Raw genomic sequence first — 22,161 nt, 5'->3', positions numbered from 1 at the left:
CAACATAGGCTGCCTATAGGTAAAGCTTTCTTAGAAGGGATTATCACAGTAAAAGCTTGAACTTGAAGACCTCGGTGTTTAAACTGAATATCATTGGTTCTTCAAGGTTTTAACAGCCTGCTTTGTTTAAAGGTGCAATGTTTAGTTTTGTTCGGCATGTTCACAGTAAACCTCTTAATTTTCTGTTGGCGAAACTTTCGTGCCCTATCATTGCTGGAAATAGGACGCATACATGTCATGGAGTCGCGTGAACGATAAGATACAAGAGTGTACTCCATTCCAAAACATCCAGTTTGAGTTTTGGTAATTTTTATACCCCTAGCACTTTTGATCTTGAATCTGAGAAATCTCAACTAAAAAAATAGTTTGTCTTTTTATGTTTTTTGATTATACACCTCAATGCAATAAGGCTGAATGGTATTCCATTGATGCTCCTCAAAGTATCAAACGCCAGATGTAGTAGATTTTAATTCAGGTCACAAAAGTGGTGATTGTCATACGTAGGCCAAGAGAGGGTCATTCTGCTGCCATATAAATGAGACTTCGAAACATTATATAATATTTTAACTAAGTATCCCTGCTACACTTCATTGGTACTTGCAACATTTGGGCAATGCTAAACAGGAATGGTGCAATTTGTAAAGCAAAGCCATGAAATAAGAGAAAATATAATTCTGCTTCTCTATTTCTGCTTCCTTTATCATTGGTCAGCCAGTGAATGTTTTGAAGCCAAACCATTTCCCTGCCCTTGAGCTGTCTTGCTGCCTCCCATACAGCTGCCTCTTTGTGTTTGATTCTCCGCAGTCACATCCGAAGTTACTCACCGCCAGGACACACTCATACCCATCTCCCCTTTCTGTGCCCATGCAAACCCTTATTGGTGTTAAATGGAGTCTACTGTGAGACTAATAGCCTCCGCGTCAAATGTGCGGAAATGACTAAGTGAATGGGCAAGGGAGCACAAGTGCAATGGCATGAGTGTGTGTGTAAGGGGAGTTGATATAGTGTGAATGGGAGAGGTCTACTCCCACTTCACACAAGGCTCTGCTGCTCTTGGCTTCGGGTCAAACACCGAGGGCAGGTGCCAGGCAATGGAATCGGAGCTCGGAGGAGAAGAAAAGTAAGGAAGTCTGGCAGAGGTGATGAGCAGCATGATTAGGAGTTTGTCCAGCAGCTTTGAGAAAGTGGCGAGGCCTGGAAGGTCCTCAGAAACAAGCAGCCTGTGAAAACGTCTCTCCTTTGAATGCATGCATGGGTGAGGCAGGGGTAATTGTCCAATTGTGTCCGACATTAAAACGCTTTTTATAGCATTGGCAAGCCTCACATAAAAAACGTATGGAACTTGGCCTCCAGGGTCTCTGGGCAACAGATTCACCCGGAAAAGTTGGTGTCCAGAGTGAATCAGGGGCCGAATCAGGGCTGTGGTGTTGAGCAAGTCTAACAAGTATTTACATTTATACAAAATTCATGAAAAAGCTAATTCTTGACCTTTTTAAACGTTTGTCCAAATAATCTTAACTCAAGGTCATCAAACTTAATTTTGTGTGCACCCTAAACTAGTATTGTATTATTAATCACATTATTTATTATTGATAGAATGACTGGCTTTAAAGAGTCGTGCAGTGATGAGTCCTAAAACACAGAAAACACAATTTTACCACTTCCAGTTCCCTCGTATTGAAATCAACAATCTTTAGAACGTGTATTTGGTTATAAGCCTGAAATAAGATCTGGTTAACACGAGAACGTTTTGTTCTACAACATAAAATACGTCATGTCCGAAGCTAGGGATGCTCCGATCGATCGGTCACCGATCGAGATCGGCCGATACTGACTCTCTACCGATCGATCGGTGCTCTCTAAACATGCCGATCGCAAGAGCCGATCGCATGACGTAAAATACATGACACTTTTCTCTGTGTGCGGCAAAACAAGCTCGCCAAAATGGCTTCACCGGTCTGGCATTATTTTTAAGGTGTCCGAAAAAGACAGTAAAATAGCGGTATGCAACGTGTGTGTGTGAAGCAGAAATCCTGCAGCTCCGCCCGCCGGACCGGTAAGCGGAGCGAAACACACAAGAGTTAGACCTAACACACTTAGCTATTTTATCTACCTCTGGAACAAGCTACTAGTTATAAATATATTTATTCTTCACTGTCGGGTCACTCATTACTGGATCAGTGAGCTGCATGAGATACTGACAGGCTGTCAGGAGAGGGAGAGAGGGGGAGAGAGGGGGGGAGAGAGAGAGGGAGAGAGGAAAAGAGAGCGCTTCCACTAATTTCTCCCGTGTTATTATCCAAAGTGAATGTAAACTTGAATAATGTACATCATTTGAATGTAATAATTAAGTTGATTGTTGTTTGTGGAAGCTCCAGTGAATGAGCCCCATTAACTGAGTTTAATCACAAAAACTCAATACAAATTTTTAATCGTTTGACAGCCCTAATTTAAACATCACTTTAAATCTTCCATTTAAAGTGATGTTTAAATTAGGGCTGTCAAACGATTACAATTTTTAATCAGATTAATCACAGCTTAAAAATTAATTAATCATGATTAATCACCATTCGAACTATGTCCAAAATATGTCATTTCTTTATGTATATTGTTGTGGGAATGGAAAGATAAATGAAAGAAGGCGGATATATCCATTTAACATGTTTATTGTAACATTTTTCTGCGTATCAAAATGAAAGAGAGCACCTATCAATCATCAAACCGTGGGGTCTTAATTCATTACGTGTTGATTTCTATCAACGGGGGAGTACTTCAGGAAAGTCGACAGAGGGGGGGGGGGGCTAGTGGAGTACTTCGTGACCACAGAGTGTGAACGTTGTGATCAGCTGTTTTAGTGCAGTGCTCCAGTGAAGGGGGGTGGGGGGGGAAGTCTCCCTCCGCAGCCGGTTGGCGTAGTTTTGGCACAATTCCGTTGTACAGACCGACGTTAACAGCAGCCCTGTCTCTGCACACGGAGACCGACTCTGTCGTCCGGTGATCAAAACTGCGCTTTGTGACACAGGTGACGGTACGCATTTCAGATTACGCACATAACCTGCGTACCAGTTATGTGTTACCTGTACTACAGCAAAAGTATTCTCCGTCGGGACTTCCTGCAACAACACCACGCCGTTATCTTGATTCTGATTGGCCAGAAGACATTATCAGAGATGCTCTATTGAGAAGACGATCACTACGTGACAAAAGTTTTCAAAACCGTTTCTGGTCTTCGGTATTTCCAGACAAGTGGCTACTGAAATCAATCTTACTAACTGCTGTCTGTGCAATTCTCAGCGCGAGTTGGCGGACTTTATTTAGCTTACTTTAACATCATTTTTCATGGTGGGGCTAAGCCATTTCTTGGTATGGATGTATCCTACCCCAGCCATACCCTGGCGCTGCCACTGGTGGGATGTATGAGGCGGGCCATTCTGCACATGCGTTAAATGCGTTAAATATTTTAATGCAATTAATTCCAAATATTAATTACCGCCGTTAACGCAATAATTTTTACAGCATTAGTTTAAATCTTCCATTTAGGCCCCGCCCACTCGATCGGATCGGCGATCGGTATCGGCCGATACTGATTCCGGCGATCGGCCCCGAAATTGGCGATCGGAGCATCCCTATCCGAAGCCTCTATGTGTAAAAAAAAATACGGCAAATGCAACTACTAAACGTCATCATGCTGGCTTTGATGCATTGCAATGCGACTGTGGTGTACATTGTTTATAGCCTAACGTTAGTTTTTTATTACTATTTACTCATCTTATATCACTAAGTGGTGTCAATATGTTGAGATGATCCTGCTGAACAAAATGTGTATCATGAATATGTGTGGGCTACAAAAATATTTTTCTGCAATATACCAAGGAAGCCCTTGCGATGCTCATTTCAGGGTCGGCCTACAACAATACGTCATCACTTCACCACTCTATACCTCAAGCTCTATATCTGATCTTTTATCGTCTTATGTTCCCGTGAGATCCTCAGATTCTTCTCTTCTTGTTGTTCCAAGATCTAGAGCTTTTAGTTCCTCTAGACTTACCTGAAGAGCCGGACAGAAAACACTATCTCCTGTAAAACGTTTCTCCTTTTAAATTGGCTTTTCTTAAATGTGCTAATTACAGTGCAGTTAGCAAAGTGGACAGGACGTTCTTCCATGTTTTTCAAATGACTCCATTTTTGTGTGTTTGACTGGATGAGGTGCATTTAGTTATTTTTAGATCGGTTCTGCCATATCGTTCTCCTTCCCCAGGCTATTTGTAAGAGAGAAAAAAGAAAGACCACAGAGAGACACAGAAAGGAGTTGGGGGTGGGCAGCAGCTTTCCCTCATTCCCTACATTCTCAACCCCCCACCTTCCTCCAGCCTGGGCTGCTGCCTGGCTGAAGGGATGGATTCCAGCCACTAGAGGCCTTTGTTCAGACAGGGACTCTACAAACATCAGGAGTTCTCCGGGACCTTAGCGGATTTCCACAGGTCACCTATGCCTCCCTCTCATAACTCCCACCCTTTTTGTTCCTGCTGCAGACTCTGGAAGAGTGTAATCATTTCACTTTTTGCTACAACATCATGGCCGCGAGCTGCAACACAGATTAGGAAGCAGTGGAGTTAAAGAACGCTACATGTAGATCAACATCGGGGTACTCGATGGTCCTAATATACCAGTTAGTACTCAACATTATTCTACAGTTCACTTTTGTATTGGTTATTTGCCTTAACAAAATAGTGATCAGAGCTTTCTTGACAAAAATCCACATTGATGCATCATTTTAACTTTAGGAATAAACAGAGGAAACCTTGGGGAGTTAGCATGTGCATGGACAACCAACATTTTTCTCCAAATGCATCTTGCTACCTTTAAAACATATAGCAAATTATGTTGGGAAAAACATTCAGAAGTAATTACATTGACCTTTTTACCTGTTTCTGGGCTCCTTCAGGATTACCCTTAGTGGAATGTTAGGCCATCTCTATTATCAATTTCACACTTATATGGTAGACACACACACAAATGTTCATCCAAAACGAAAGAATACTACTAAAAGCAGCACATCTTTTTGAACACTAAGCTTCTGCAGGTACATAGTAATGAAACCTGTTTATAAAACCTTAAGATCCATGTTGTGGCAGTCAGAGAAGGAGAGTTACTCAGAGTACCCCACGTTCACTGTTTGTTTTACACAGGAAGTTACATGGCTGTCCTGTGGTGTCCTGGCTGTTTGTGTAGCGATAACTTGGATTTTCCCCTCTTCCTTTTAACAATGCCCTTCTTTCAAATTCCTTAAATAGATACGGACATTTATGTCATTAGAGTATTTCTGCTACCACTATTAAGAGGCAGGAAGTGAGCTGTTGCAGGCCCGACAGGTTAATTCATAACATCTGCAACGCTCTGTTAAAACAAGGCAGAGCTGAGTGCCATGCATAGAGTCCTTCCTGTTTCAAAGCAGCCACGCATGCAGGCTGGGAAACAGCTACATGCATTTGCATCAAATGGTTCCAAGACAATTCTGCTCCAAAACATAGTATACGCTAGGGCTGAACGATATATCGTGTCATGGCGATAACGTGATATGCGCATGCGTGATATTCACATCTCAGGGAAGTGCGATTTTATAATTTTTTTATAATATATATCATTTTTTTCATTTTTTTTTTTTAGGGCGTGCAATATTAATTAGGTACAATTATTTTGCTGCTTGGTACAAAAGGAAAACTTGTGCGGCTCTCATGTCAGGGGTACTTGAGTGAGTGACATGCAGGCTCTGCATGCACAGCAAACCACCAATCACAATAATTCTTGATCAGATCACAGCAGGCCCCGCCCCGCTGGTTTGCAGACCATCAAAACACCGGTAAAAAATGAGCGAGGAACAGGAGGACAATACCGGCGAGAATGAAGATTTACTTCCAAAAAGAAAAGCAACATCTGCCATCTGGAACTATTTTGGATACAAAAAGGTTCTTCTCTTCTTCATTCACAGATGAACCCCCTTATTTGAGGGGAAGCAACATGCATTATCATGACATGTTAGATCATGACTTAAGGTATGATGAGTCAACCAGTTAAGATCCAGACGTCCGTGACTAAAATCCTTCATCCGGTTAAATATAGTTAAAAAAACGCAATATATATCGCAGGGGAAAAAAATATATATCGCAATGTCAGTTTTTTTCAATATCGTGCAGCCCTAGTATACGCTAAACCAAAAACAAATCTTTCATTCTGTAAATGCAAACAAAAGCAATGAAATACTAGTCTAAGCAGACGTATTGCATTTCTACTTGTCTTCCTTTTTGCGTTGAGATACTCTGGGAACAGATTTCACTTCAAACAGCAGAGGCTCCTAAATGGAGCCGGTCCAATTTGTCTGCGCTTTTCTTTCCTTCCAGAGCACCCCCCAAAACCCTACCAACAAAAGCCTGCTTGTCTGCTAGGAATTTTCCACATTCCTTGCAACGACAGACATTTTTCTCTTGTACAAAGGGCCCTTCGGCAAATTCCCCCTAATCGCTGGGTTTAGTTGGACCCTGATAGGTGCAATTCATAACTGGTGAGGCATCGGCTAGGACAGGAGGCAATCCTACTTCGCTTTATTTACATCACTTCATAAGGCATCAAAGGGAAACGCTATGTAGTTAGGTGTAATTTTTGTAATATTAAGGTTGGTCTTGAACCTTTCTGTGCCTTCTGGGGTTAAGCTGTAAGTGAGACTCCACGTAACCTTTTAAATACAGCACTATTATTATTATTAGAGGAAGACCTACATGTTGAGACGAGTTGGAGTGCCTGATCGAGAGACACTGGGATAATTACAAGCTGTAGCCGAAGAGACAAATGCAAGAGACTGTCAACATTTCATATTCTTTTATTCTTTCTAGAACTGAGAGCCTGAATCTGCTTTACCATTCATGTGCGGAAGTCTCACAGGGTCAAGTGCAAGGCCTAGCAAAGTTTTTTTTAATAAGAAACAAAGAAAAGGGAGGGAGAGAATGGGAGAAAGTGTGAAATGGAGATAAGGGAGTGTGTGTACGGATAGAAACTGTAGGAAAGGTTTTTTTCTTTTTCCTGACTGCAATTTTTCTAAGATGTGAAATGGTTAAAAGGTCACCTGTTGATCAAGACAGTAGATATATTTTCAAAATGTGATGCCAATTAATTCTATAATTGTTGAAATGAAATGGTCAGATTCTTGGACTGACAATGGTGGAAAGTAACAAAAAGACCCTTTTCTTTGGTAAAAAAACACCAAAATGGCTTATCCTGCCATGTTAAATAAATCAAAGAGTCTTTTGTGCATATGGTTTTGTTTTAATGAATCATACTTATCAACTTTAAAAACGTGTAATTATTCCAGAGGAACACTGTATCCTCTGCAATTAATTGACTAATTTCCCTAAAAGTTCCTCAAACCAAGGCTTCCCTTCAGCAGTTTGTGAATTCCAAACAAAACAAGTCCAATGTTTACCTACCTAAGTGCTCTATTAGGCAAAGTTACATTTTAACAATTTAAATGGTGAGAATTCCAGGTTTTACCTGCCTCATAATCTACACGGCATTTCATCCGAAGCGTATCTCACGCCAGACTCTTCATCCGTGCAGACTTGTGTTTGTGGAGGGAAGGTTGGTCAAATGATCCATTTAGCTTCAAAGGAGGTACAAAGGTTAGCAGGACCAGTAACGGTTAACCAGAGCAAACATCAGCGCCCTTTCTTATGGGATAATTAACACTGCTAGGACAGCAAAGAATGAACACAGTACACTCTATACACATGATGTACAAGCAATCACATGTTAAAACACAGAAGTAGCGCACAATCATAACATACACATTTGAAAAACAGAACCCAAAGCAATGATGATGAGGCTGGCGTAGCACATGTAACTTCATATATTTGGGACTCAAAGCTTGCCATTAAAGTTGAGATCTGATCAGATGTTTTGATTCTAACTTCGTAGCCCTATTTCTGTTTCACGTGGCAAGTTTTGCCGTATTCTCTTTAATTCAATCGGTAGAGCTTCTGGTCAATGTGCTGGATCAGACAGAAAAGTCTCTTGAGCAGTCAACAATTGAAGGTGCTTGTGAAAATATCTATACTACAACTTACTGGAAGACGTGACTGAAGGATTTCTATGTCTAGTTGGAGAACCAGTAACGTTTCTGACCCCAGAAAGGGATGCGGACAGCTACCGTGGTGCTGGAGAGAGCAGGCTGAATGGCCCTCCTCTCCACAAGCTGGGGCTTTTGTGAATGGTGGCCTGTACACGGTGCTCAGCAGAGCGGAGGCATTTCTCTCTTTGATCAGAGGAAGACTTCTGGAAAGAGGCTGCTGGGTGGTTCTCGAGCTAAGAGCCTGGAGCGCCGCATTCTTGGAGTAGCAGAGGGATTGGGTTTCAGCTGAGTGGGGTCCCCACCATAGGGCTCCTAGTTTTAGTCATACTTACCTAGCGTACCTTGGAGTGGTTGAAGCAGCCCACCCCCCCCCCCAAAAAAACACTTGTAGGGCAGGGCAGCTTGGTCGACAAGTGATTCATAGTGTTGGGCCTTGGCAACATCAAAGAGCTGCCACAGCCTGTGAAAGACAATGCTGCCATTTCTCCTTTGTGGGATCGAGGGGGCTGGTTTGGGGGCAGTGGGGGCGAGAGGAGCTACTCGCAGGAGTGGCTTCTGTACTCGAAGGGATTGGATTTCACTGATGGTTATTTTGGAATACTTTGTCCCAGATGCTCTGTAACAGCACTTGTACATTTTACGGTAAGACTGTAAACAAAGAGGACCCTTCATCCTTTGTGTTTATGGTCAGTAACTACCTTAAGTTGTGTACCTGCTACTTTAATTGATATGTAAGTATTGATATAAACCCTTAAATACTTATTTTTTAGGATGTGCTCTCTGGGCTGCAGTCAGATTGTAATTAACATTTCTTTTTTGTTGCATCACATAATTCTTCAAGCAAGAATTGTTTAGTTTTTTCCAACCAGCAATGCTTTATTGACCATGGTATTCATAATTTAAAGAATTATTATTATTTTTTAAATGACCAGAGAAAATACATAAATTACACACAACTACAGACGTTTCAAGGCTGGCGTTACCATATTAACAGGGGTCCCTCCAAATAAAATACGTTCAATGGTTACCCACCTGTCTCTGGTTTAGAAACATACCCACGTCATGCTAATCATATGCAGTTCGGGCTGAAAATCATGCAGTTTTTTCAGGCGAATAAATGTGGTATTTTCGCCTATTTAGAAGACATTTTTTATACTTTTACTTTGAATATGTTTATATGAACATTAATACTAGGGTCTTTTTTTTAGACTCATGTAATCACTGCAGACCACTGATTAGTCACAGAGAAATGGTCAGCGATGCATCATCTTTTTTTCTTTTTATCACTCAACCCACATTTAAAACCAATGGCAGCCGGCAAAACTACGCCGTACACTGCGCCTTAGAATTGAGGATTGGCAAGCGTTCCTTCTGTTGGTCCCCGTTCAAATGATTCTCCCCTTTTTACAACGGCTTAACAGACTATTTCCAGTACAGTACAGAAGCAGAACATCTGATTGGAGTGTGAAGTATTAAAGGGGAACGGGACAGGTGGAGTACTTGGTTGGGAAAATTGGTCAGGCACCCAACTGCCCAACACGTTTGCATCCTCCTCTGTGTGTGCATTAGTTTCCAAATGTTCCCTGCTGCATTCCTCACGCGCGACCCATCCGGTGTCCGGACTCCATTACTGCCATTGAGCCTATGGAAATTCCAGTCAAAGCTGGCACAGAAAACACCAGCTGTTTGAACTGATCCCTGGTGGGTGTGCGGGGTTAGGGACATGTTACCCCCTTCTTAGGGCCAGCAGCTGTGCGGTCTTACGAGCTCCAACGACTCTGCGTTTCCTTTTTACATTCTCCGAGCTAATGGAGTGCTCAGCTGTTCAGCTCTTGTCCAGATCTACTTCCTGTGCAGTTGTGTGAGATGATTGGTCAGCATGAAAAGCCTTATCTACAAGTTGTTCGAGGGCCGACAAGACAAAACAAGCAAATGTGGTGGAGGAGCTATTAAAACTTGTTGTAGCAAATTATTATTCCATTTGGGTATGTTGGGGTTTTCTCACCTGTGGCCATTTATCATTTAGTGAATCACGTATATGCCAAAGTGGTGAAGAAGTTGTAGTAGAGGTTGTGTCTTGTGTTCTTGCTCTGTGTGCTTGCTTAGATTATTTTAGAAGTGCATGCAACAGCAGTTATGTTAAGAAATTCAAGCACAAACAAGTCAAATTCTAACAGACATTTTTTAACATATTCATCATGTTGAAGTGTGAGAGGCAGCCGCATCTTCTGCACATCATCCAGCTTTACTCTGAGCTGAAATGCTCCTGTGGTGTGCTGCTGCTTCTGTTTGGCCCTTTGCCTACAATCATTACACTGTTTAATAACTCTATTACTGAACATGCTGAGGGGAGGTTCAAATCCCTCTGTGTATGTGGCCTCAAAACTCTTTTGATTACCAATGGAATTATGGTCGATAACACATTGACAATAATATCAAAAACGTATTAAAGTCACCGCAGAATGCTCTCTATCAGAGCTATGTGGCAAGGGGGAGGTTATTCCTATGAATATGGCCATTTAGAAAAGGCAGTATTAGAAAATGGTCAACATGGGCCCTACTGTAAATACCATTTGTATTAACCCCAGAGATACTTGAACACATTGATATAATGCAGGTTGTTAATCCTTTATGATATCTGTTATATTTACAGATGTCTTAAAGACAAGGTATTAAAAAGGTCTGTGTAGATGTGAATGTATTAATTGTGCTGCGTCAGATTTTAGGCAATCGTCAATTAACTCTACTCTTGAATGATCAATCACTGCATTATGTCGTTATTGTAGAGTTAAAATACAGACACAATGTGCATCCTACAGTATCCAGGTTTAATTCTGTTTTTACCTTTTCATTTCCAGTGGAATCTTTTTTCCTTCTGCCTAGCAACCATGTGACATTTGTGTGAAATGACCGCTATGAACATTGCATTCTTGTTAATGATATTAAAGTTGAGAAACAACACTTACCTCTCTTCTACTCTCTTTCAGCCACAGCAAGTCGTCCAGAAAAAGCTTGCTCAGGTAAGATACTCATTTATTTACTCTCGCACACACTTTATTTCACTAAATGTCATTCTGTAAATCAAAACATTGCTTGTTTACTTTTAATTGACAAATGCTAGCTTAATTTAGGCTACATGCACAAATACTGGACACGGCTTGCTCATAGTTTTTCGGAGTTTGGGTAAATTGAGCTGGTGATTAAATGGCATGATTTGCTGTACAATACAATTTATGGCCTAACCATTAGAAGCAATTGGGGTTGAGCAATTGACCATGGACAGTTTTGAGGAGATGGGGGTCGGACCTTCATCCCTGAAACTAATGGACAACTTCCTCTACCTCCTTAGCCACAGGCACCTCCTACAAATGGCCCAAACTATTGCAAGGAATGATCAAAAACATGAAAATGTCTTCTTGTTTGTCCGGGGTTAAGAGTATTCCACATGGTGAAGTTATGTACTGTTACATTGAGCTGATGGAACATGACTGTATCAAAGTTACATGCTTTGTTAACACATCCACCTTCCCTTAAACTCCTTCCTAGTGCTAATAACAACTCCAAGCTACATCCAAATTTGGTTTTGATGGTTTGTAGGTCTCATATTTTTCATTATATTGCGTGTACTCGTTTTCCTATCAATGGAAGTGATGGAAAAATGGTTCTTGTCAAGTGCCTCAAAGGCTGACAACATCTGTATAGTTGCTGCAAAATTAACTCAACCTGTTGCTAAAGCTGACGTTTTTTGAGCTGGATGAGAACTATGGAAAAAGTCACATCCCTAAATATAGGAGTGGCATTTGCAAGAAAAAAGACCTGAGGTTTTTTCTCTTGGAGAGAAAGTTAACTACACTTCCTCCGTGTCTGACTATTAATAGGTAGCAGTTAATTGGATGCCGTTTTGTGTTGCTGGTGAGAGCATGTACATCAGAGGGGGAATGAAAGCAGAATGGTAATAAGTGAGTGCAACATGACACAGGACCCCAACCCCCAGCATTCCCTCACACTCCAGGAATCCACCAGCCTCCCTCTGTTCACTGGTGCGGGCCACTTCTTGGTGTGAATGCATAACTCCGCTCTGATTTGTGGCTGTGTGGGAACAGGACTGAGGTAGTTGGGAGGCGCTGTGAGGCCCTGGGAGCTGCAAACCATAAAAATGTCATTTAGCTCTCCCACTTTGATAGGCTGCTTTATCTCAGCCCCACCACCACTTGCCTGTACAAAACCTCAAACCCCTTTTCATTCCAGCGCTCGGGGTGGGGTGGATGCACGACCCAACAGAAAGTTACAGCATGCACATGGCATAGTTTCCCATTCAAGTTTCAGCTCCTGCTGCCAACCAGGACTTCTATTTTTACATGTTCCTATACGTCCTTTTTTGGTTAAAATAACAGTGTTTGGAATAAGGCTAGTAAACAGTGTGAATGACATGGGTGGGATCTTGAAGAATCTGTGACAGCATTGGCCCTATCTGCACCAACCAGTTGTAGAAACAAACTTTATTTACTTATTTCCTCTTTATGGGTTTGTTTAGTAGAAAACCAGGGTGTAGTTGAAGGGTTACAACCAGGATCTCCCTATAGTGGCTTACGTCTTAAGAACAACTCAATTAAATCTTTACAGCAGTTATCCCAAACCTTCAACACCATAAGGTTATGGCGTACTTAAAGACAGCTATGGCATGTGACAGTTATGGGGAAACTCATAAATTGAGTCATTGGGAAGAGGGTAGGGCTGCTCAATTAATCTTATTTTAATCGCAATTACGATTATGGCTTGCAACGATTACGAAAACAACTTAATCGAAATAAAACGATTTTTTTTTTTTTTTTATTATTACTTTTTTTTTTTTTTTATTGGTTTTTCAGTTGAATTATACTTAAAGTTCAGGGTAATCAACTGTTAAAAACACTGTTAAAAATAAATTGATGTTTTCAAAGTTAATGGATAATCGTTTTTAATAATCATGATATCAATTATTGACCCAAATAATCGAGATTATGATTTGCCATAATCGAGCAGCCCTAGAAGAGGGTTAAAGTCATGAACCAGGAATCAGTGGAAATCCTGAAAAACTGTTGACGCTCAATTTTAAAATGCATACACAGTCAATGGAAAGATTAAAAAAGAGGCAAACAGATGCCGATTGGCTCTAGCCTTAACAAGTTTTGGAAAGTTGTATGAGTCTACTTCATTATTCAACAAAGACATGAGGAAATTCAAATAAGAGAAACACCTTAGGAGTACTGTAAAGTGAAGAGCGAACTGGAGACTCTACAAAGGCATTACTTGGAAGTGATAGACAGAGCCAAGAAAGTGTTGCTAACTTTCCGTCAAATAGCAAGAGACTGCTTTCCCTTCTCTACCGATTAGTAGGTGTGTGGAGCTTTCAAAGTTAATGATATTTGGTAAATACTTTTTCGTATGTACCGTACAAACACTATGAATGCCTTTTTGAAAAAGGGTTGTCAGAAAGGGATATAAACAGCTATGGACACTTTTGTTCAGGCATGGTCAGACGACATGTCCCACTAAACCTTCAACCCAACCAAGCCTTGATCCTGAAGTGGATGTTTTTGTAAAATTAAACGCTTTAACGGACCAGTTTGGCAGTAAACACCATCACTAGGATGTTTAAATTACAGGCTACCCATAGTTATCTTTTCCTGTGTGTCAAATGGTGTAGGTGTCGGCAGGGGGGAATATAATTGCAATTTATTTTTTTCTCCCCCACCCGTGCTACCACCACCTTTTTTTCCCTGTGCTCCCATTTGCCCTTGTTACACATGGTAGCATTTAGCGGCCCTTTTAAAGACTGAAGTGTGTGAGCACTAATGAATGGAGGTGGTGTTGCACCGCCGCAGCCTAGGAAAGGAAGAGGGTTATAAATTGTGTCAGTTAGCCTCCCTGAATAAAATGAGGCCATGTGGAAAATGAAATGCATTTCTTCTTAAGAGGGAGGAGGTGTTTCCTCTCCCCTCCCCAGTTGTGACAGTGGTCATCATGCACTTTAGAAAACTAAGCAGCACTTGTTCTGGGTTATTTAGGGATGGCCATGGTTGCTGTACTGAGTCCATTTACTATGGCAGGTGGCTGGTGTCCAATCATGCACATGGTCATTTCCTGCCAGATTAACCATTCACTTTGAGACTAAGATGAATTTAGCTACTTCATTAACCATATGAAGTGCCTGAACTGCTCTGGTTGTGGTCATCCTCCTCTTTTTTGTATCTACCATGGGTGTTGCCTGGATGTAGGCGTTAGGTTTTGGCTTGTCCCTCCTTCTGTCCGAGGTATTCTGCAGTATTTTAAGCTTGCCCTGAGGGAATTTCTTCAAATTTTGCTCAAGCCTCCACTTGAATTGTTTTGATTTCTTTTATTAGTAAATGTATTGAACATGTCAGATTTTTTCTTTTCTTTTTTCTTCTTTTTTTTCCTAATAATAATTATAACAAAAAATAAATGTTCTAGGTACGAACTAATTAAAATAAATACATTCTCAAATAGTCTCCGTCATGTTCAACAGGGGCAAGAAGAAGCTTAAAAAAACCTTTCTGGTCCTACCCCCTCTAGCGTACATTTTTCTTGAAAATTAAAGATTAGATCATCGTTCATCATGTTGTAAACAAATATATTTTTTTGCACAAAACAACCAAAAAATAAATAACTTTTACAATGACAAGAAAGAACAAGTGGGTTCACGGGTCCTGCTCATAACCATTACATATTTGGTTTCTAAATAATAGTTTTAGTTTAGATAAACTTGTACAATATTTCAGCTCATCATTACTGTTATTCCTCAGGTCAACACCTTTTGTTGTGATGCACTGAAGTTTGATTGATGCATTTTATTTTTAAAGAGCAATGGTAAAGGTCACTTCACATCCGTCCCTATCACGTTCACCTATGTATTTGTAGGAACATTTGGAGCACTGTTATTAATGTGGTCGACAAATGGTTGCAAAATCTTCTAGAATTGGTCTTTTACTTCCCTATAAATGAGAATAATGCGTTCAGCAGTTTCCGTATGTGCATAGGAAAAAGTTCAAATATACAGCTCCAGTTGCAGAGTTGTCTGGAATGATTTTGAGTTGTCGAGGTGTAGATGGTAAATTACATGGACTACCTTGTTTTTATTTACAGGAAGAAGAGGAAGAAGAAGAAGATGATGAAGAGGCTGGAGATTCCCCACAGGAGGACTAAGCTACCACACCATGAAATCTCTACCTCATTCAGCCGTCAGGTCTTTTAAAGGGAAAAGACTGCCTTTACCACTTGTTTTTGACCTTTTCCACATGATTTTACTTGTTTTAATTTCAGTTAGAGAATTTCCATCTTTGCTCAGCCATCAAACAGCCAGATATGTTCAGTTATATCTGCCTCTTTAGCTCCCTTGATACATATTGACATAGACCTTGAAAAAAGAAACAGAACAGATAACTGGCTTGACAGATAAAACGAAGCAAAACAATCTGCTTCATACATTCTGCTTGCTTAAAGATAGAATCAAGAAAAAGACACACATGTCATCACACTTCTACTCCTCAATGAGAATACACTAAAAAAGACGGTTACAATAGTAATAATAGAGTGATAGCATTAGGTGGTGCATCATAAGGCCACTGCATCTCTCAGACTGATACACACACTCTCTCACACACCCTGTCATTGTTGACTTATTCTCCAGACGTTGATGCAGAAAAAAGAGGCTGGTTTCATCATACAGACATTGAGAACAACTTTCTGCTGTTCCAATATATCGGCATATATCATCCATACTAGTGTTGGACCACGCGACACAGGGAGACAAAGCTCTGTGTAGGACCTATTGGTATTCAGAAGTAATTGGGCTCATCAAATCCCACACCGCTCACTTGAAATATGAGCAGGGTTGAAAACTAGGACACTTTTTAATCCCCTCCCCTTATTTAGAAAAGCAAATATAAGAACTTCTACCCTGGCCCACACCGTTTTAAAAGGTCCCCTATTATACTGTTTTTCATCAATATATTATAGGTCTCAGATATGTACAAAACATGTCTCTGAAGTGTTTGGCTCCAAATACTAAACAGATCATTGCAGCATTACCCATAATCCCCTCTGTTTCAGCCCTGTTTCAAAAGTGCCGATTCTCTGTCTGTTACTTTATATGAAAATAAGGAGCCCCTCCGAGAGAGATTTGGTTCAAAAGAACTCAATGGTGCTCTAGAGGAGATTCAGGTGATAAGGTGGGGGGGGGGCAGGGGGTTACCTTGGTTGGTTATTGGCTAATGGTTACACAACCCAAAAAATCGTTATGACATCATAAAGTGACCAAAATCTGACCAGCTCATTTCAGACAGGTTTTTATATAAATGGATCAGGACAAAAAGAGAGCGAATCTTTTTTCCTGAAACTTTCAGAGTCTCTTTACACAAAGGGGACACATGTTGATGTAGAAAAGACATGAACAAGTGGATTTTGCATAATAGGTGACCTTTAAGATTCTAAAAACATTGGGCCAGTATAAGCATAGAAAAAAAACAGGACCTCTTTGGGTAGCCCATTTTACAGAATGTTCGATAACAATTTTTTAAGGTTATTGTCCAAATGAGAGTTGATAGTCCGCCGGTCCCTTCAGTAGGGTGTCAGTGTTACTTAAAGACCAGAACTTTTCTACATGAGTTCTGCTTTGCTCTCCCTGTTGTTGGTGGAATGCCACGCCTCTTTTACTGCTCTAGAAACCATAGAACCTCTTCACATCCTCCACTACCAAACATTGCATCAGACTACTGTATACCATTTGTTCACATTTACATTTTCAGGCTTGTGTACATAGCTTCGTTAAGTTTGCGCAACATAGCTTTAAAACCTCAATTTAACCATTGATGTCACACTGCAAAAAAATCCACAGACTTGCAAAAACCTTAAACCCTTAAGAACAAAAACCACAAGAACAAAACACACATTACCTCAAGACACACTTGATACCTGGATTTAGTGGCAGCGTGACGTTGGATGTTACGCAATGTAACTCCAGGAAGCCTTACGTTCGAGGTAACCTGATGGTATGCCAGCGCTTTCTGGTCACTGAAATGCAATATCTTATCATGATTTCAAACTACCTCTGACTCAGCACAACCAGCTAATGAACACACAAATAGATGCCTGGGAAGTTCAGATATTTGTGTTGGAACTTTATACTGTACATTAAAGCGAGGTCATCCCGGTTGGTTGTAGTCTTGTCATGGAGGAACAGGAAGATGTCTGCAACTGTTATGTTTGATTCAGTCAGGTAAAGACTACAACATCCATAAAGAAGCAAAAGTCAGATTTGACAGAGCCATGTACATTAAAGGAACATTATTTTGACCCTCTTTCCTTTTGGGTATGACAGACCAAGGCAGTGCTTTTACAAGTTTACGAGGATATGAAGAATATTAAAACTCATCCACACAGGTGACAACTTACCATATTCAACCTAAAGTGGTGGCGTTAAGCTTTAATCCCATCATTTGAAGCACATTTTTAAAGCGAAAACCTGAAAACGCCTCTAGTTTAATTTTTTAATGTCAATTTTACTGTTAAAAAAACACCAATCAAGCCAATAAGCAGTCAAAAGCTACACGAAAAAAGTATCACTTGGCTCTGACTGGCCTGACATTTTCTTCTTTTGAGATTTTTGGACAAAGCATTGATTCAGTGATCTGTCTTTTTATACTTAAAAAACAAAAAACAAAAAAGCAGCTAACATATTACGTATTGTTATTTCTTATTTACCTTAATTTTTATTTGTATCTTAACATTGCAATGAAACATATTTAGCATTATCTGCAAACTGGGACTTCTTTTTGACAAACTGTTAACTTGAATTTATTTGGTTCCGATTTACACAACGGTTTATTGAGGATCGAGTGTTTGTACAACACTGCGTCATAAAACGAATTTTTTTTTGGCTTTGAGTAGTTAGTTGTTTTTTTCCTGAGTTATGTACTACCTACATACTGTATGTACAGTACCTCAAACGGACCGCTAAAAATGGACTATTCAATAGAAAAATACCTACCTCCAGTCTCTTTACTTTCTGTATGAGTTACATTGATGTATGATATGATCTATATCAGGACTGCAGAAGCTCCTTACTTAAAGTATCAGATCAAGCTTCAAATCTCAGTACATTTGGATTCTCACCTTCAAAGTGACTTCAGGTTTTGAAACAGATATGTTTGGATTTTGTATATTGTATTCATGAATATGTTTTCTTGTTTTTAATTAGTAGATATCAATATACTTGATTAGTTGTTTTGTGTACTTGACACAAATGTGATTTTCTTTTCTTGTGATATGGTTTAAACCAGATGTATATGGAATTGCTTTGTACTTAGTGATGGATTATACCATTTTCCCCTGTCATCATGGCAACCTTTGAAACGTTAAGACGTTTTTTTTTAAACTGGGCCTAAGGTAGAGCCTCAGAGGAGCTACATCGATCCGTTCAACTTGCCGTCATCAGCAACACCTGTACGGGAAACGCCGACTGTCAAATGTTCTGACAGTCCTTTATTTCTGAAACCCTGAAAGTCTGAAAGGTGTCACAATAGACCAAGAGCCCATTCGTCCAACATCCTATTATCCCCCCAAAATGAAGCTGCCTTCACTAGATATGTGACAAAACTGCTTTGCGCACCGCTCTAAATTGTTGCCGAACACTGGGCTCACAGTTCAAGTTATTTAAACTTTGACCTTGTTTACCCCTGATCTTTCAACACGCAACCAATCAGGTGACGGCTGTACGAAGCGCCCAACTCTGCGCAAAGAAGAGACCACGAATCATGTGAAGGCAGCTTCACCAGTAGGCCCATTTTTCTGAAAAAATTCTCCCTGCTACAAACTGAAGCAAATGGCTAATTATTATGCAGAATAGCATCATTTGACCCTCCCAATGTTTCTCTCCCTCCAATTGGCTATTGCTTGTTGCCTTTGTTGCTTGTGTTGCTTGGGTTTAGGCAAAAGGAGTGATATCGGTACTTTGAAACAATGGACGTCAGTTCTCAGGATACAGGCTGTTGGACAAACTAGCGTTTGGTCCATTGGTACAGTTCTCAGGTTTGTTTTGGTTTTCAGAAAGAATCAGTCAGAACAATAGCATGGCACTTATGGGGCAGTGGTAAACTCACACTAACCAACAATCTGCACAGTGTTTTGGACCATAACGTTGTCTTCAGACTTTCCCAATCTTTGTGCTCGGACTAATCTAGATTTAACACCCAAAAACAAACAGAGATTACTCATATCTAATTTTAGAAAGATTTTACAAGTATTTGATCGATGTGAAGAGTCTGGATGGACTACACCGTCAAGTCAGTAAAATATTGGTATTGTCTAAAATGACTTTTTTATCCAGACACTGCAGGAAATAATATGTCTCGTAATCAAACAAATCTAAACAGTGAGGATCACAAGCTGCTGTATAAACTGTGATGCAGCTGATCAGCATCTTTATCGCATGTCTTTGAAACAGACAGCCTTCATCATTTAACACCACACCCATCAGCCAGAAAGACCCCTTTTAGACCTGGTATTAACATGTAATCTATATGGATTACGAAAAAAAAAAATGGATTCACACATAATAATACCAAGTGTAAATTGTGGGTCAAAAATGACACCACTGAGCTCCTCAAGATCCAAGGTACAAGCTTTTGAAAAGTGTCATTTTCCTCCAGAGATCTGACCTTGAGTAGAAACTGAAACACCTGCTGAAGTTGTCTGGAGGTGATGCTACCTCGCTGTTGGACAGATTGATTGTGGAAGCTGTTTACGAGCTTCCACCTCTGGGAGTCTTAATGAAGTTTCTCTTCATGACATCACGTTCTAGTACAATCGAATACACATTACTACCTCCATAATGGCCTACTTTTACCTCATTTTCAAACTTAAATACTGTTTAAAATTCAGGTGTCCGTGAGCATATGGAGAACATTTTAAAGTTTTATATATATATAGTTTATTTTTGTGGGGGATGAATTTTATAAGACTGTTTTCTCTGCCTCTCAGTCACCATTAGGTAAGACTGGACATGTAACCTTTGAAAAGGATTGTTCTTACATTATGCAATGTTTTGTAGTTAGCTGTGAGGGAAGAGGAAGAGATTTCTCAGCTCTTCCTCTTCCTTGCTCCTTCTGTATAATTTCAAAAACCTATACATTATCTAACTTTTATTACTTCCTCTATCCACATATTATTACTGTCTTTCTTTTTCTGAGCAAATTGTGCTTGCTAAACAAAGTCTTTATAGATATTCACTGCCTTTTATCCAGCACAATAAAAAGTATGGCATCCATAACGTCGACTTGTGTGTGCATTTTTTCATTTATGTTCTTGTTAGATAAATGTGTTTTGCTGAAAAGGTGTGTGTTGTCAGGTAAATCACATGGCGTACTAAACCCTTCCTACTGAAGTCGAAAGCTTTACAAAAGTCACAAAGACACACGATTTAAGTTCATTTACAAAATGTCAAAAGCTCAGTGATTTTCCTGTGTGTGTGTGTGTGTGTGTGTGTGTGTGTGTGTGTGTGTGTGTGTGTGGAAAGTACAGTATGTCTCCGTACCAACGTTAATAGAAAGGAACAATAGAGGGCTGCCTGTTGCTTTGTCACATTGTCTTCATTGAATCTCAGGACATCACAGGTTTTAACAATTACATCGTTTTTTAAAAGATTTGGGCCCCCATTGCCACACTGCATCCCACCCCCATCCTTTAAGGCCCACTCTTCCTTTCTCTAACATCTCTCTCTTTCCCCTCTTGGAGTATGTGACCACCTTGGAGCCCCAGACCTTTAACCCTAATGGGATTTCTGCGAGAAAAGGGGCTCCCTCCCTCACATCAAAGCAGGCCGACTCGCTGTTCCCTGACAGGCTCCGTCACTCAGTGACCGACCCCCCCCCCCCCCCACACACACCTCACCTCCTGTTAGTGCCAGCGCCCATCATAAAGCCTTGTGCTAATTCCTCCCGATTGACCCATGTAGAGGAGGAGGTGTCCTCCTTGCTTTCTCCTTAGTTTACTGGTCTGTTACATACAGTATAAGCATGATAATGGCAATTGGCTTACCTCGGACAAGCATGCTAACTGCTCTTTTATACAAGCTAGCTTTGGTACGATCGCCCACACATCAATGCATTTAGGTATAAGAGCATATCTCCATAAAGGAAGACAGGGAATGAACATGTAAATTCAATAGGATGGACTTTACTATATAAGTACAGCGTGTAGCATTTATTAATACCCATAGTTTCAAGGTGACAGTGCTGGTAGTCGGATAAGCTATGTGCAATAAAGTAGAAGAGAAATGACACTAATGACATTTAACTACAATATGAACCTGTTCCTTCAAGCAACTGACCAATATTCTCAACACATTTCTCCTCCCACGCTGAAACTAGTCCGTCATTTTGCTAGAACCTCTGAAGACTGATGGAAGTCCTCCTTGGATCACGAACATCTGTAAAAGCTTCATGGCAACCTATCCAAAGCGTGTCCAAATATTTCACTCTGTACTTAAATGGTCGGCCGGTAACAAATGGATGATAATGCCATCCCTAAAGCACACTCATAGCACGGTTAAAGATCTCACAGTAAGTTAACATGGTGTAGCCTTTGTCTAAACCTCTTAACACATGTTCACTTTCTAAGCATCAATTCATCAATACTTTATTTATCCCTGGGGGAAATTAGCTCAGAATTGCACCATATTAGAACAAATACATTTATATAAAACAAGAATGAAGTACAGTAAGGACAATCAAGGTTCAATACAAATCCTTGTAGCCACAGGGACGTCTGAGGCACAGGAACATGGCAAGACATCCTCCAAAGCACAGGTACCCTCTGAAGACTCATTATTGCGGAAGTAATCTTAAACAAAGTGCCGCGAGGGACTAAACAAGAGAAAAAACACTGTGGACGCGCAAAAACTCAGTCTTTCCAACACAGTATGCGTTTGACCTTTTATTTCCAAATCAAAAATGCAATATTCCATATACGAATATCCTTGCGTGCGT

The 22,161-nt window shown here is 40.4% G+C and overlaps 1 protein-coding gene across 1 annotated transcript in view; it reads left to right on the top strand.

Moving 5' to 3' along the window:
* hmga2 (high mobility group AT-hook 2) overlaps positions 1–20,430 on the top strand; it is a 28,819-nt gene extending 8,389 nt beyond the window's left edge. The window contains exons 4-5 of the mRNA XM_034075195.2: positions 11,107–11,139; positions 15,263–20,430. Of these exons, the coding sequence (XP_033931086.1) occupies positions 11,107–11,139; positions 15,263–15,322 (93 nt within the window). The 3' untranslated portion in view covers positions 15,323–20,430. The remainder of the gene's footprint in view (positions 1–11,106; positions 11,140–15,262) is intronic.
* The last annotated feature ends 1,731 nt before the right edge of the window (positions 20,431–22,161 follow it).

This window comes from Pseudochaenichthys georgianus, chromosome 23, assembly GCF_902827115.2.
Source record: "Pseudochaenichthys georgianus chromosome 23, fPseGeo1.2, whole genome shotgun sequence".
Lineage (NCBI taxonomy): Eukaryota > Metazoa > Chordata > Actinopteri > Perciformes > Channichthyidae > Pseudochaenichthys > Pseudochaenichthys georgianus.
The sequence above is the reverse complement of the archived record's forward strand: the minus strand, read 5'-3'. Positions and strand labels throughout refer to the sequence as shown.